This window comes from Agrilus planipennis, unplaced genomic scaffold (genome assembly GCF_000699045.2).
Source record: "Agrilus planipennis isolate EAB-ADULT unplaced genomic scaffold, Apla_2.0 scaffold69, whole genome shotgun sequence".
Classification (NCBI taxonomy): domain Eukaryota; kingdom Metazoa; phylum Arthropoda; class Insecta; order Coleoptera; family Buprestidae; genus Agrilus; species Agrilus planipennis.
Genome location: NW_020438962.1, coordinates 179533 through 195565, shown reverse-complemented (window position 1 = coordinate 195565; position 16033 = coordinate 179533). Strand labels below are relative to the sequence as shown.

General features: G+C 35.3%; 1 protein-coding gene across 1 annotated transcript in view; it reads left to right on the top strand.

Moving 5' to 3' along the window:
- The window catches only part of LOC108741971 (uro-adherence factor A-like), a 78528-nt gene that overhangs the window by 43582 nt on the left and 18913 nt on the right, over window positions 1-16033 (top strand). Inside the window, exon 5 of the mRNA XM_018476959.1 lies at window positions 9417-9517. Coding sequence (XP_018332461.1) covers window positions 9417-9517 — 101 coding nt within the window. The remainder of the gene's footprint in view (window positions 1-9416; window positions 9518-16033) is intronic.

The following is a 16033-nucleotide window of genomic DNA, read 5'->3' as shown; positions in this document are numbered from 1 at the left end:
CGAATAGTATTAAACGAACTTATAAAAAATATAATTTCTACCTGTACATGTAAATATTATACGCATATAATAATAAATAAATAATATTAATTTTCGCTACAACACAGATGGATATTTAATACAATTATTGCGTAACATGTCGTGTTTTTTTATTTTCTCGTTAAGCATGACCTTATATTGACGCCGACATTTGAACTACGCTGCTTTAGTTTCACTTGCTTGTATTTCCTGCTAACAAAATCATCGTTTATAATAACTATTTTTATGATTATTTTATTTTGTACCCCGTGTATGGAACGATAATAGATACTTGAATGGGTAATTGTGAAAGACATTTGCGATTGCGAACTCTGGTTATATTAACGTGACACGTTACAGTCGGGTGCAATTCATGATTTTGTAAAAATAGCAATAAATAAAAAAAGACCGCAAATGGTTTTGTTTTGTGTAATAATAATAATAATAATGCAAATTCGTAAATGCATGAGTGCACCTATGGAAAGTCCACACGATATTAGATGATAATAATAATTAGGTGCATATAGGCCAAGACAATGATACGGAATAATATTTTGAAAATTTCGCTTATCAAACTGAAATATTCCATGTATGAGGTCGAGGTGTAAGTTTCCATTTTTCGAAATTTCTGTTAAGCCAAAGGTCGTAAATCATTAAAATTCCACAACGTTTGCGTATTATTAATTTTTATAACGTAATTAATTACAATAAAACGTATACGTACATATTTTTACAATTTTTTGGCATTTGTTGTTTGAACCGCGTTTTTCGTACTTCTTGCGCTATTTTTACAACTGCTATTTCTTTGTCAGTGACACCGAAATCGTCTTAAGGGCATAAATATTAATCTCAAATAATCGAAAACTAATTCTGATTTCAAAAGATTAGATTAGAATTTCAATTAATCGAAGTTTCTTATCGAAATTGCGGCCAGTTTCCCCAATGGAAAATTTGATGAATCAATTACTCCAATTAATGTAAATTTCAAGTTGTTTAATTAATCGCGTGTTCCGATTAACGCCAAGGCAGGATTTAAAATTGTGTATTTTAATTGATATACAGGGTTTGTCCGTAAAGTACTGAGACTGGGTCTGGTAAAAATAATTTATTGATCGGATTGGTACATATTTAAGCGTTGATGTATAGCTGTCAGTGTAATTTCCACACTACAAAGTCCTCCCTCGGAGGTCAACTGCCCTAACCTCTTTCAGTAACCCTGTAACAGTCCTTTGAATGTCGAAAACATCTTCAAAACGAAGGTCTTCCAGGTGTCTCTTGAGCTTTAGGAACAGGAAACAGTTCTCCGGATTGGCGTTGGTCTAGTCGCGATAGAGTTTAATTAGCGTTTACATATGTCGGCTGTATGTATGCAGATTTCTTACTTTGGGCACATTTTTGTCCAAATCATTTGTCTTCAAAGGTCTCACGTTCGTTCTTGAACTCATTAAACTACCGGAAAACCTAGAAAGTGAGGTTATTGACAGGATGTCGTCTTTATAAGCTTCCCTAACCTAAGCAAGTGTCTTGGAGGCGGTTTTTCCCAGTAGTAGTTTTGCTCCGCGACAAAAATGGTATTGATCAATCGTCAAATCACCGTTAGAGAAGTTGTTGAGGACTTAAACATATCGATTGGTTCCTGCCTTTCGATTTTTACGAATGATATGGGCATGAGACGGGTTGCCGCGAAATTCATACCAAAACTGTTCAATTTCGACCAAAAACAGCATCGCATTTTAACATTGCTAAGGAGCTGTTGGACTCTGTACGCGACGACCCAAATTTGCTCCAGAGTGTCATAACTGGTGACGAATCATGGGTTTATGGTTATGACGTGGAAACCAAAGCTCAATCATCCCAATGGAAGCTGCCGCACGAGCCAAGACCGAAAAAAGCGCGCCAAGTTAGGTTGAATGTGAAGGTTTTTCTTACAGTTTTCTTCGATTGCAGGGATGTGGTGCATCGTGAGTTCTTGTCACAGGGTAGAACGGCCAATAAGGAATATTACCTGTAAGTTGTGCGTAGTTTGCGCAAAGTAATCGGCCAAAAACGCCCAGATTTGTAGAAGAACAAAAATTGACTTTTGCATCTTGATAACGCCCCTGTTCACACATCGTTGCTTGTGCCCGAATTTTTGGCCTAAAACAACATACTAATAATGCCGCAGCCACCGTATTCCCCAGATCAGCCCCCCTGTGACCTTTTCTTGTTCCCGAAACTGAAGAGGTTCATAAAAGGACGACGCTGTGCTACGATTGAGGAGATAAAGGCGGCATCGAAGGAGAAGCTGAAAAAGATTACAAAAAATGATTTTTTGAAGTGCTTTCAAGGATTGGAAAGAACATTGGCACAAGTGTATAATAGCTGGTTGGGATTACTTTGAAGGGGTCAAAATAGACGTTCATGAATAAATTTTTGAAAAAACACAAAACTCGTGATACTTTTTGAACAGACCTTGTATAGATGTAAGGCGTCCTAAATCCAATACGGAACCGTAATAATACGTTTAGGTTTTAAATAAAGCAACGTATATATACTTGGCTTGGATTTTGAACATAAACATTTAGCACATTTTTTAAATCTAGTTCTATTTTATTTACTTAGGTACATAAATTTTACACTTTTATGAGTACGCACTGTTTTAATTCACCGTCTCATTAAAGCTTTAAAGATGTCATAGTATCTAAGAAGAATCTTCTTTTCCATTTCGCAGTTTCTAATCCTTGAATTACAGAAAATTGGGTTATCATACTCAGTCATAAATAACTCAGATTGAAATGTTTACTCTTGTAATCTTGTTATGAGTATTTTGGAACTTTACAGCAGTTTATCTTATAGCGTTGTAAGAGTATTGATCGTAGGTGTTCTCCCAATTGCCAATAAAAAGTAAAACTGTAAGATTTACATATTTTGCAGTAGTATTAGAATATAAATAATCGTCATCATAAGGTCGTTAGTCCTAAGACTGATTGGACACGCACCTCCACTCTTTCCTATCCTGAGCTAATCTTCGCATTTCCCTAAAACTAGAACAACCCACATCCTTAAATATTTGCGAACAGTAATGCCTGAGAAGGTGTCCTACCAACCTATTTCGCCTATTTTTTATTGACTTCCATAAAGTCCTCTGTTCTTCTATTCTTTCTCTTCATTTTTAACCTTCTCTGTCCACAGTATCCTCCTCATTCGCCTATAGCACCACATTTCGAACGCTTCTAACCTTTTCTTTTCCGCCGCCACTGTTCATGTTTCGCACCCGTACAGCGTCGTGTTCCAAACATTTCATACATTTCATGGAGCAATATTCATACCAGAGATATTACTGATATGTAATTTCGGATCTGGATATGGATACCGATATACGAATAGTATTAAACTTACCGGTTTCACATACAGAGTCTACAATTTTTTATTATTTCGGATTATCCGATAGCTTCGGATAGTTTCAACATCATCATTCATCTAGATCTACTACCAAAAAGTAATGATATACGTCAATTACAAAAATTTTAAAAATCATTACGATTACGTTTTATTTTATTTTTTTGCTTATTATTCGGTTTTGCCAATAAAATTTTATGAATGGTTGTTAATAATGGACTTTATCGTTAATTTTAATTTGTTTTGCAAGTACTTAATCTAAAAAAAAACCTATAAGTTTAATTGAAAATATATAGACGATTACACTTACGCTTTTATGAACTGTATTGATAATAAATTAAAAACGCACTTAAAATAGATAACGACAAGGAACTTATGTAATTTATAAACAAGAAAAAAGACTACGTACTTTCAATAAATGGAGATAGAAGTTTATTATCTGTTATCTGTTTTCGGCGTAACAAAAATAGAGAAGATAACAAATTAATATGGAACAATCTTTCATTTATTACGGTAGGCACTAATTTCATAAACTATCTAGGTATTTATTACCCAAATTATTTCGGAAAAACAAGAGGGAGGCATATTTATCTGCTAATATCTTTTAGCAAGGGCGACACTACTTCAGCCGGGATCAAATGATTTTAAAATGAAAAAGGGACACATAAGAGAAGAAACCTTGTTCTCTCCAGTTTCTTATTTTTTAAACTAAATTCTAGAATATAGAATTGTTATGGAGTTCGAATTTACGGTAACGGGTTTTTATCAACTTAAAATAAATTCTGTACTACAGGGTTATCGCGCGATTAAGAGCTTTTGACTTATGAGATTGTATCTCTCTATGTCGATGTTGACATTAAAAAAATAATTATGACTGTTCTGTCTTACTCGTAATGATGTTTCGTTAGGAAAACAAAGCTTGTGCCTTCAATATCTTGAATTTCCCTTAAACATTTCTTTTGATGCTACTTTGCTCCACTGAAAAGGTGGTTAATTAGTACAACATATGTATCTGAAAAAGGAAAAATTGCTACATTTGTACTTTTCGCACATCCCTGCCACTCCTTCATACTACAATTATGAGATATCTCCAGGTGTTTAATTGAATTAAAGTCAAGATAGCAGCACGTTAGGTTTGGCTTTTATATGTATTAAAATAGGTACTGATGTAATTTAACTGGTTTTTGCAATAATAATAATTTGATTCATCATCATCATCATCATAGGGTCGTCAATCCTAAGACTGTTGGACAGGCACCTCCACTCTTTCCTATCCTGTGCTAATATTTGCATTTCTCTAAAACTAGAACATTCCACATCTTTAAAACACTATTTGTGAATCTGTTTTGGCTTCTAATATCTTTCTAACTAGCCCTCCATGCCTAAGAAGGTGTCCTGCCAATCTAGCTCGCCTATTTCTAATTGATTTCCATAAAATGGGCACAATATCATGTATCAATTAGTAAGTAAAGTATTCTGTAGCAATATCTTGAAAAGGCGTTCTAAAAGTACTTAGAGTATACATATATTACCGGAAATGTATGAAATCAAGGAATTGTATAGAATTCCTAGGAAATGTATATAAATCCGAGGCAATTTAGGAAATCTTTAAAATATTGCTTCAAAGATTTTTTAATACATACATATCCTCGAAAACGTATCTATACATTTCCTAGGAATTGTATGAAATTCCAATATTGTACTAGGAAATGTATAAAACTAATTCTTTCTGTGAATGAAATGAATAAAACATGTGAATAAACTGAGAATCAGAGTTATCTGTGACTACTGATTGCTGTTTAGGAAATGTTTAGATTTCCTAGGAAATGTGTCTAATATAATTTATTTCACACACTTCCGGGCGATTTTAGGAATTATATACATTTCCTAGGAATTGTATACAATGACGGATTAAACATATTTCCGTTAACATATATATACTCGGTAATTGTCGGGTATATTTCTTTTTTAATTGCGTTGAATTATGAATTCCGTATACGTACTTATGTATTTAAATTTCTTCAGCATTTTATGCATGCTACGAAAAATAAGTGAAGTATTTTGACTTAGTAACAGAGTGTGAGCTATCGCTCGTTGGGGTCAAATCGATACGAGCATCCTTTATGGTAGCAACTTTGCCTTCTAATATACGGCGTAGGGCTTGTCGAAACAAAAAATTATTGAGAACAAAATGCTAAGTCATCGTACTGATACATAATGGGCATACGTAATCGAAGACGTCGGCATCGTGGACAAGTAGGTACGTCAGTTAGTTCAGTGTGGACTAAGAATAATAAGCATCAGGAAGTGATGTTTGAGGGTGTTATAAAAATTATAAATGATAAAGGAAAACAGATTACGGTTGTTAAGTCCAGATTTAATAATTTTACAAACTCAGATTATGATATCAGATACTTATAGAACTTCGTTCGTGTTGTCTTTTCCTACTATAACCTTGTGACACTAGCCTCATCATCATCATCGTCATCAGAAGATCGTAAGACTGGTTAAACACGCACCTCCACTCTTTCCTATCCTGAACTAATCTTCGCATTTCCCTAAAACTAAAACAATCCACATCCTTAACTATTTGCGAATAGTAATCTAATCTAGCTCTACCTCTACCCCTCCTAACTTCCGTTTCTGCTTCTAATATGTCTCTGACTAGACCTTCATGTCTAAGAATGTGTCCTACCAACCTATCCCTTCTATTTTTTAGTCTTCTGTTTTCCTATTCTTTCTAATATCTCTTCATTCCTAACCTTCTCTATCCACGTTATCCTCATCATTAGCCTGTAACACCACATTTCGAACGCTTCTAACCTTTTCTTTTCCGTCGCGCCCACCGTCCATGTTTCGCACCCGTATAATGCCACGCGGCAAACATACATGTTTAAGAATCTTTTTAGAATTTGTGACTTCTTTTTATTGAAGGCGACTCGATACTGTTCTATCCTCTGCTTTATATTCCTACTACTCCTTCCTAACTTATCTGGCTTCCTAAACACCGAAAACCAGCCACTTCTTCTAATTGTTCGTCTCCTATCTTTATATTCGCTCTTTACCTACTTTTTCTTCCCTTGCATACCAGTATTCTTATTTTACTTTTATTTACTTTCATACAATACTATTTTGTCAATACCGCCTCCATTTTATTTAAAACTATCTCTAACTCTTCCTTGCTATATACTAATACTCCTATATCATCTGCAAATCTAAGCATACTAATCTTTTGCCCCTGTATATCTATCCCTACAGTTGTACTGTTTTTAATAATGTTGATTGCGTCTTCGATGTATAGATTAAGAACTATCGGTGACAGTGTGCATCCCTGTCTGACTCCCTTCCTAATATTTACTTCTCTACGTTGCTGCTCCAGCTTTATAACTGCCTGTTGCTGTTTGTATAAACTAAGTATCACTCTTTAACAACCTTTTTCGAATTTCTAAATTAACCGTTTGCTAGCATAGAAGTGACTTATTTTTATTGAAGGCGACTCGACCCTGCGCTATCCTCTGCTTTATATCCCTACTACTCCTTCCGCCATGACGACATTTCTTGCAATTTGTGATGGATTAAAAATTGGAGTTTTTGATTAACACTGCGAGTGATGTTTCTGAAAAAAAGTTAATACAAATTCGAATAATGAGAAAATATATTGTAAAATCCGCACTCAAATTCTGAGGCAACTACCTACATGTCAAGGAAACGAAAAATATTCAGAAATAACGTGTACCCTAAAAATTCTGTTTCTTAAGCCAGGACTCATATTACAGCGTTTACGTGATTATATTTTGAAGTGTGATTGAGATGAAGACAGAGAAAAGGGAGCTACACACTGCAAGGTTATTAAAAGTGGCATAAAGCTCTTGAATTCGGTCGTCCAACTTTCTGTTTCTCAATTTTATAAGATAAAATGATGATACCAAGAAACACGACGTTTATTGAGGCGACGACGAGCTAGAGTGGCCTTATCAAATCGTAACGATAAAAACAATGTAGACTTGAATCGGAATGCAGTGTCATATCATTGACCACCTGGTAATCTTCAGTTTAAATTAGCACCGCAAAAACCTTGATGTCGTTACAATCCTAAATTAACATCATCAAATTTTGGACGGTCGTTTCGTTTGAAATATGTGGCCTCTGCGTTTGAAAACAAAAATCCTTTCTAAAGCATCAACATGATTAGTAGTTCGTCTGTTTGGAAGGTAAAAATCAAGTGACCGCCCGTTTTCGATACTACATGTACATATGTATGCGTACGCTACTATGTGAGTATGTGTTTCGTAACGAGATGTCAACTGAATTGCCTTCCTGCCATTTTGTAGTTTGGCACGAGTCAGATATATACCAGACGGAAACAGAAAAAGAAACGAAGGAAAGAATGATGAGCTCGACCTGACTGGGATGATGGTCCGTCGTTTTGTTATTTTGGGCGCAACTGACAATGCGGAAATGGGGAGTTGTAACAAGGTGCGAACTGTACGAATTTACAACATCATCAAGTGTGTGCGTATTTAAAATACCGACACAAATGTACAAGATTAGGTACCAAGACGCTTTCCGCAGAGACAACCTTCTTTTATTTAATTTCTTTTTACTTTATCCACCTGTATCTACCTACACGTCTTTAGTTTTGTCTCATGTTGAAGTTTAGAAAATACTTAACGAAGACAATAAATGATAAATAGAAGAACTGATTAAGTGTAACTTGAACTCGGGTACAAAAATAGATAGTTATAACATACTAGAAAAAAAAACTTGGGTGTTTCATTCCCACCAGCCAGTAATGCTGCTGGGCGAGCAGTCCCTCCGGACTACGCCGGAAGATAGGGCGGAAAGTTCTTTTTAGCCTGCTTTTAGGAATCGTGAGAATGGGTGGGTGGTGGTTCGGGTGAGAAAGATGAGACGGACGAAATGAAGACAGAGGAGAATGAAAGATTATCTGTGGAATATTACTACCTCAGTATTTGCCTAAGTGATCCAAGGAAACCACAGAAAAACTTGGACCAAGGCAGACGGACCCGGAATCGAACCGGCGCGGCGTCCTCCCGAATGCTAAGCAATGGTCTAAACTTCTAGGCCATGCTGCTCGGTAGGGGCTTGTACTCCCCTACAACGACTGAACGATGCGGTGTGAAAACGAGATTTTAAAACTAGAGGTAGTTGAGAATCTCATGACCGTTGGCATTGAGTTCTACAGTAATTGATGTCTGTGTTTCTACTTCTTAAAAACCTTAGCCATCATAGTTTACAGTTGTATAGTTATATGTAAAGATGTGATTTGCTTGAAATACTTGCATTTAAAGTGCAAATACAAAATAAAAAATACCTATTTTTATCTTGCATTTAAATACGTTTTTGTGAAAAGTATTTTGTATTTTATTTAAAATACTTTTCCAAATCTATTTTCTACTTGTAAAATGCAAAATACATTTTTGCCGTTAAAAGTTTTGCTAGTATCACCTATCAAATATTATATAAAATGATGAATGAAACTTCTAATTCTATAACTGAAGAGAGTCCAAAAAAGTCTAAATTCCTTGGAAATGAATAATCTAAAATATTGGATCTATATTGTTTTCCGGGTTCAGTGTCATGGTCCATGGAATTGTGAAGTTCCAAATTGATATCAGCACCTGTCAAATTACTACTTGTCGTACCTTTAGCAAGGCACTACGAAATTCTATGAATTACGACAAAACAGCTCACAAAACATGATTTTCTTTTAACCATTTAGGAATTTAGGTAAACTGCGATAAAATCATTCACTTTTTTATCCTTCTTCTCTCTTCACTTTATACATTTCATCCGTTTCTCCCCAATCACCATCCACTGTTTTCTACAGTTCCTGAAAAGGAGGCTGTAGAGAATCTTCCACCCTACCCTCCGGCTTTGTACTAAAGTGCAGGTCGAAGAAATTGCTGCATTTCAACTGGCGGGAATGAAATACTCATATAGAAATAATAAATAATGTCATGTTTATTATATTAAAGGTAATTTTTTATTCTTTTCAGGTCTTGAACCATTCCCTTTTGTAGTGTACAATGCGGCCCCAGCGTACTATCCACCGGAATGTCCCAGTTCGAAAACAAAAAGATATAGCACTGACTCGGCGGTAAGTGTCATATTAGCTACCATTTTTATTAAGAAAAAAATTATTTAAGTATATTCTGAGCTTATTAGCGTTTTTTGCATTAAAATAGAAACCACCAAAGTTTGTAAGATGCGTGATTGTAGAAAGACATCATTGCAATTGAAAAAATTATAAAAGAAACGTATATGTGAAAGTTCTGCTACTCGGTCATATTTTTTTGAACAAGTACCTACAGTCTACAGATGATATTAATTTAAAAGTAACTTCTTTTCATCATAAGAATGGTTTCTTTAGATTTTTAATCAGTATGCATGTTTTTTTTTGTTGGAAATAAATTGTTACACGATTGTAGAAAGAAACTTGTGATGAATAGTGTTGCCAAGTTATTTTCCCGTTGCGGTTTTCCATGTCAAGGCTTCAAGTACCGTTTTTCCACTTAGCCTATTTCAACGAGATGTTTTCTAGTTTTAACGTCACATTTTTCTTGAGACCATAAAGTGCTACACCGATATCATTATTAAAGTTAGTTTTTATGTTAAAAGAGAGCAAACGAGAGTCCTCCATTCCATTTGATCAATTGAAACTACAGACATACAGACGCTTGAATCAGGGCCGGGGGTAGAACGTTTTCCACTCTTGGCGTCCCCTTTATTCTCTAACAACTATTCAAGATAGACAATAAATAACAAAAAATATTCAGGTGGCTCTTATATACAATTAGAGGTAATTGAGAATTTCATGGGCCAAAATCTTGAACGATTATTAATTTGTACATTTTTACCTTTTAAAAACAGTTCTTATTTATCTGGAGTTATCTCCCGTATGGTTGTCTTTTAGGGTATATGATTAACAGTTGGCTTCATGTTTTTGAAATCAAAATTGTGAATGTAACAAGGTTCTCGCTCATTGCGCATTTTGCGGCCCATGAGATTTTTAAATACCTCTACCATTTTTGAGGGCATATCATCTGGAATGAAAAAAATTAATAAGAACTCAAAGAGCCGCACATAAGTGGGTTTACTGGAAGGGCATTCTAGAGTGATAAGTAGTGCATACTCAAGTCATACTTAATGACATTACTGCCGCCCCCAAAAACTTGCTGATTTTGACCCGAATTGTCTGTTTTATGACTAATTTACTGTTGCTAGAGTTCATTCATAAAATGCGTCACTCAGAATTTCACCATTTTGGACCCATTCCACCCAGAGTCGGACTCAAGATTTGGCCCGGTGTGCGATGTAACCAAATGGATTGGTTTAGAATGGAAAGTGCACAAATTTTAACAGCACTCGTTTTTAAATAAATTTAAGAAATTAGGAGGAAGTTTGCCTTTCTCTTTGCCTCGGTCTTTGCTCTTGTTTTAAAATTTTTTTATTTTTTGAACATTTTTTGAGTCATTGGGCCCGTCAAGCATTTGGCCCTGGATGAATCTGCACCCCTGCACCCAGGGCCAGTCTGGCCCTGATTCCACCCCCTTCGTCAGCGTAAGTCACACTTGCAGCGACTCCCCTAACAAATATTACGTTACAAAAACTAGTCCATCTCTCTCTATAAATGATTTCTTGTGAATAATAATAGCATTTTTAAGAACTGGCAAGAAGAAAAACACTGAAATAAAATTGATGAACTGTGTCACATTTTCTTAGACCCCTTTCCCCACTTGTCATATTTCGTTTCCCCAAGCAATGCCCCTCTCTTCCTCTCAACCCTTAGAGGTGGATCCGATTAAATTTACCTACGATTAAAATAATTCGAAGTGGTCTGCCAGACGCGGATCGCGATTTCGATCTTTTTGCGCGTCGCAGGCAGCTCCGACAGAACACAGACCAACTTTTACCTGCTGTCTTAACAGTGCGTTTTAGAAAATACCACAAATGGCGCGGTAAACGCCATCTGTAGTACGATGCTACATTTTAGGATTACGTATGCTCCAACAAGGTCCACTTGTGTGGATATCTACTTGCTGAAACGAATCCCGGCGTAGCTAACCTCAACGTGATAGGCACGTTACCATAATCGAATAAAATAATTCGAAGTGGTCTGTATTCTGTCGAAACTGCCAGACGCGGATCGCGATTTCGATCTTTTTGGATCTCATCAGCGCGTCGCAGGCAGCTCCGACAGAACACAGACCAACTTTTACCTGCTGTCTTAACAGCGCGTTTTAGAAAATACCACAAATGGCGCGGTAAACGCCATCTGTAGTACGATGCTACATTTTAGGATTACGTATGCTCCAACAAGGTCCACTTGTGTGGATATCTACTTGCTGAAAACGAACACCGGCGTAGCCAACCTCAACGTGATAGGCACGTTAGCTTAATCGAATAAAATAATTCGAAGTGGTCTGTAAAGATAGTCAAGTAGATATCCACACAAGTGGACCTTGTTGGAGCATACGTAATTCTAAAATGTAGCATCGTGCTACAGATGGCGTTTACTGCGCCATTTGTAGTATTTTTTACCTACGATTATTCAGTGGCGGATTTGCAGTCCTAGCCGCTCTAGCCCCCAGGCCATGTGCCGCCCCTTTCTCAGCACCCATCATTAGAGACTAGATACATAATTCATGAATTTGTTATCATTAGTGATTTTTTTTGGCATGATTTGCCGCCCTTAATACTGGGCCTTATGGCAAATTCGCCAATGCGATTATTGTAATTGTTAGTGCACATTTTGTTTGTCTAGAGGCCCAGATCGCAACAGGAAAATCACTGTTTTCGTCATTTCCAAGACGCTAAACATCAGTAATTCATGTTTTTCGTGGCAGTGACAGTCGTATCACTCCTTGATCCCTCTAACTCACATCCTTCATATTATATTGCCTACATGTCAACTACTTCGAGAAGGAAATTGATAAATTTGTTTTTAATGCGAAATTACGAAAGCTTGACAAATAAATGCGTAATTTTTTTTTTTGTAGTAGATGTCTTTTATAGTACTCGTGTATGAAGCATAGCGTGATATTGAAAGTATGTCAAAGATTAGAAAGGCGTATAATTCTGTTTCTAATTTATTTTCGCTAAGATTGTGTCAGTGTACCTATGATAGATAGATCGATAATAAACAAATATTTCTGTAAATAGTTGCAAAATTGGTAATTTTATGTATCTACTAAATATTTATTTAATAATTTATAATACTTTTATGAGAGGTATTGATAAAATTATAATTTTTATATAAAAATAAGTAATTGCAAAAAATGGTGGATGCGCCTGGCGCTTCACTGATTAATTATTTATTTGCATAATCTGTCTATAATCTGAAATGCTATCACACATATAAATCGCGATCAACATCTGGTAATTTTGATTAATTACTGATTCAGACTTAATTCTTAATTATTTATATTGGTAAATTTTTAATCAAGTGCTTCATATTTGTGAGAATGTAATTAGTGGCAAGTGTTCTGTTGGTGACATTCATTATTTCCTTGTCCTCTCATCAAGCAGAAAGTCTGTAGCTACCTCTATTTGATGGTTATCTACCGCCATCAAACGCGGAACGCCATTTTTCTCTCATTGGATCTCATTAGCACGCCGTAGACAATTCCGAGAGAATTTATTTAAAATGCTAAATGTCTTGCTTTATGTATTAGCACTTGCCAATTATTACTACATATAATCGTAAATAAATATGGTTGAAGTTTGATTGATTTGTAAAGCATTAGTTTCTGATTTAAATTAAACCTTTTTGCTATTGTTTTCGATTGCGTTAATAATATTAGCTACCTTCCTGTATATATAACATAGTGAAGTAATTATCGCAAATATGTAAAATTGTAAAACAGAGAAAAATTAACATACTAGTGCCTGATTGAGAAGGTAATACGTGGCAGCCGATTCATCTGACCACAGAATAAGTTAGTGTATTAGACACACACGTTTGCGTTCTCCCTAAAATAAATATATCGCAGTAATGGTATATAAGCTATAGGCTTAAAGTTAAAGGTGCTGTCGACAACAACACTTTTATTTATTTTTGTCTAACCTTTTCGGCCTGAAAGGATTCGCCCAGACTTTTCGTCAATCCATGTCCTCTATTTTTAGTGGACTCATTTTAATGATTCTGTGGACAGCAGCACGTAAATCAGGTGTAAAATATACGGAGAATCGTCGCGAAATTTCCGAAGATTTTCTCATTCAGAAATAGTACATGGAAGGAAATTAGTTCGAGACATGGGTTAATAAAATCGTAAAATTGTACTTAAGTAGAAAACATAGAAAAAAAAGCAGAAACAATTACATTCATATATTACGAATACGTTTATTATTGAGGAATCAGTTAGGCTCGAAAAATTAATCTTTTTAGGTGTATATAGCTTTTGAGAATGTTAAATGGGACGAGATGTTAATTATATTTAAAAATGTAGGGATGAGTTACAGAGATAGAAGAGTGATACTTAGTTTGTATAAAGAGTAACAGGCAGCTATAGAGCTGGAGCTGCAACGTAGAGAAGTAAATACTAGGAAGGGAGTCAAACAGGGATGCATACTGATACCGCTACTTTTTAATTTGTACGTCGAAGACGCGATCAACATCATTAAAGACAGTACAACTGTAGGGATAGATATACAGGGGCAAAAGATTAGTAGGCTTAGATTTGTAGATGATATAGCAGTATTTTAGTATCTAGCAAGGAAGAGTTAGACATAGTTTTAAATAAAATGGAGGCGGTATTGACAAAATAGTATTGTATGAAAATAAATAAAAGTAAAACAAGAATACTTGGTATGCAAAAGAAGAAAAGTAGGGAAAGAGCGAATATAAAGATAGGAGACAAAAAATTAGAAAACGTGGATGGTTTTCGGTATTTATGAAGCCAGATAAGTCAGGAAGGAGTAGTAGCAAATATAAAGCAGAGGATAGCGCAGTATCGAGTCGCCTTCAATGAAAAGAAGTCACGAATTCTAAAAAGATTCGTAAAGATGTATGTTTGCAGCGTGTCATTATTCAGGTGCGAAATATGGACGGTGGGCGCTGCGGAAAATAAAAGGTTAGAAGCGTTCAAAATGTGGTGTTACAGGCGAATGATGAGGATACCGTAGATAGAGAAGGTTAGAAATGAAGAGGCATTAGAAAGAATAGGAGAACAGAGGACTCTATGGAAGTCAATAAAAAATAGGTGAGATAGGTTGGTAGGATACTTTCTCAGGCATGAAGGGCTAGTCAAAGACATATTAGATGCAGAAACAGGAGTTAACAGGAGTAGAGGTAAACTCAAATTAGATTATTGTTCGCAAATTTTAGGGAAATTAGCGAAAATTAGTTCAGGATAGAAAAGAGTGGAGGTGCGTGTCTTAGGACTGACGATCTTATGATGATGATTAGGACTTTATAGTGGGCAGAGTAACATTCTTCTTCGACAGCTAAGAAGACGTGTACAAAGGAGAAGAAATAGGAATCCATTCTTCTTCATAAATAGTTTAAAAATCATCTTCAAAAGAGAAAATGAAAGCCGTTCATTTGTCTTCCTTGACAGCTTAATGATATTTTTAAAGAAATAGAATAAACAGTTTGTTCTTTTTTGACATTTTCAAAGAAGACCGAACAGTTCGTCCTAACTCTTCGAAAGTTTATTTAGAATTTTCAAACAATTAATTCTTCTTTAAAAGCTTAGGAAGACACAACAAAAGAAAACGACAAACAATTAATTTTTCTTCTTAGGTAATATTGAAAACAATTTTAAGGAAATTCATTCTTAACAAAATATAGGTAGGTACATGGGAATTTCCTCAGATTTTCATTTTCTTTTTGTCAAAGTTTTTTGAGTGGTTTGTTTGTTAACTAATCCATGGCAACATCTAGGATAACACCCGGTTGTACGCTATTGTAGTAGATACTTGTACTCGTTAGGGGATTTTTTTTTAGGAATTCTGAAACCTGCTGTTGTCATTCAAACGGATTGTACGTAATAACGTAAACTGGTTATATGTTTTCTTGCAAAACAAAACATGTCAAGCTTTGAGAAATAGGGGTTTGTCTTGTTATGCATTTAGTCCCTTGTAGGGATTTACAATAATACGAAACCATTAGCTAGATGTTTTTACAGTTTACGTATTGCACGTTTGATTCATTATCGTGTTTTCATTCATAACAAATGAGCAGATGGGAGAATGTTGAGAGCAACTTTTGTTTTTATTAATGCAGAAAAGGAAATGCAGGAGGTGTTGTGTGTTTGAAAAAAAATTTGAATTTAATTGTTAAGATACATAAACTTTCAATTGTTGGCAGTAAGCAAAACGCACGTAATGCCTTCATTTAATTAGGTATCAGATGGAAAAATTAACAAGGAAACGAAACAATCGAATTGTGTAAATAATGAAGCCATTGGTTTGGTACCCCAAATATGAAATGGTTACTTATAGGGTTGTTCGGAAAGTCATTTCGTTTTTTTTTGTGGAAATGAAAGACAGTTTTCGTATAATAAACAAATACTTTATTAAATTATATATTGACCGTTCTGGTCCAACACCTTTTGCCATCTTTCTGGTAGTAGCATAATTCCACGCTCATAAAATTTTTGGTCTTTGCTGG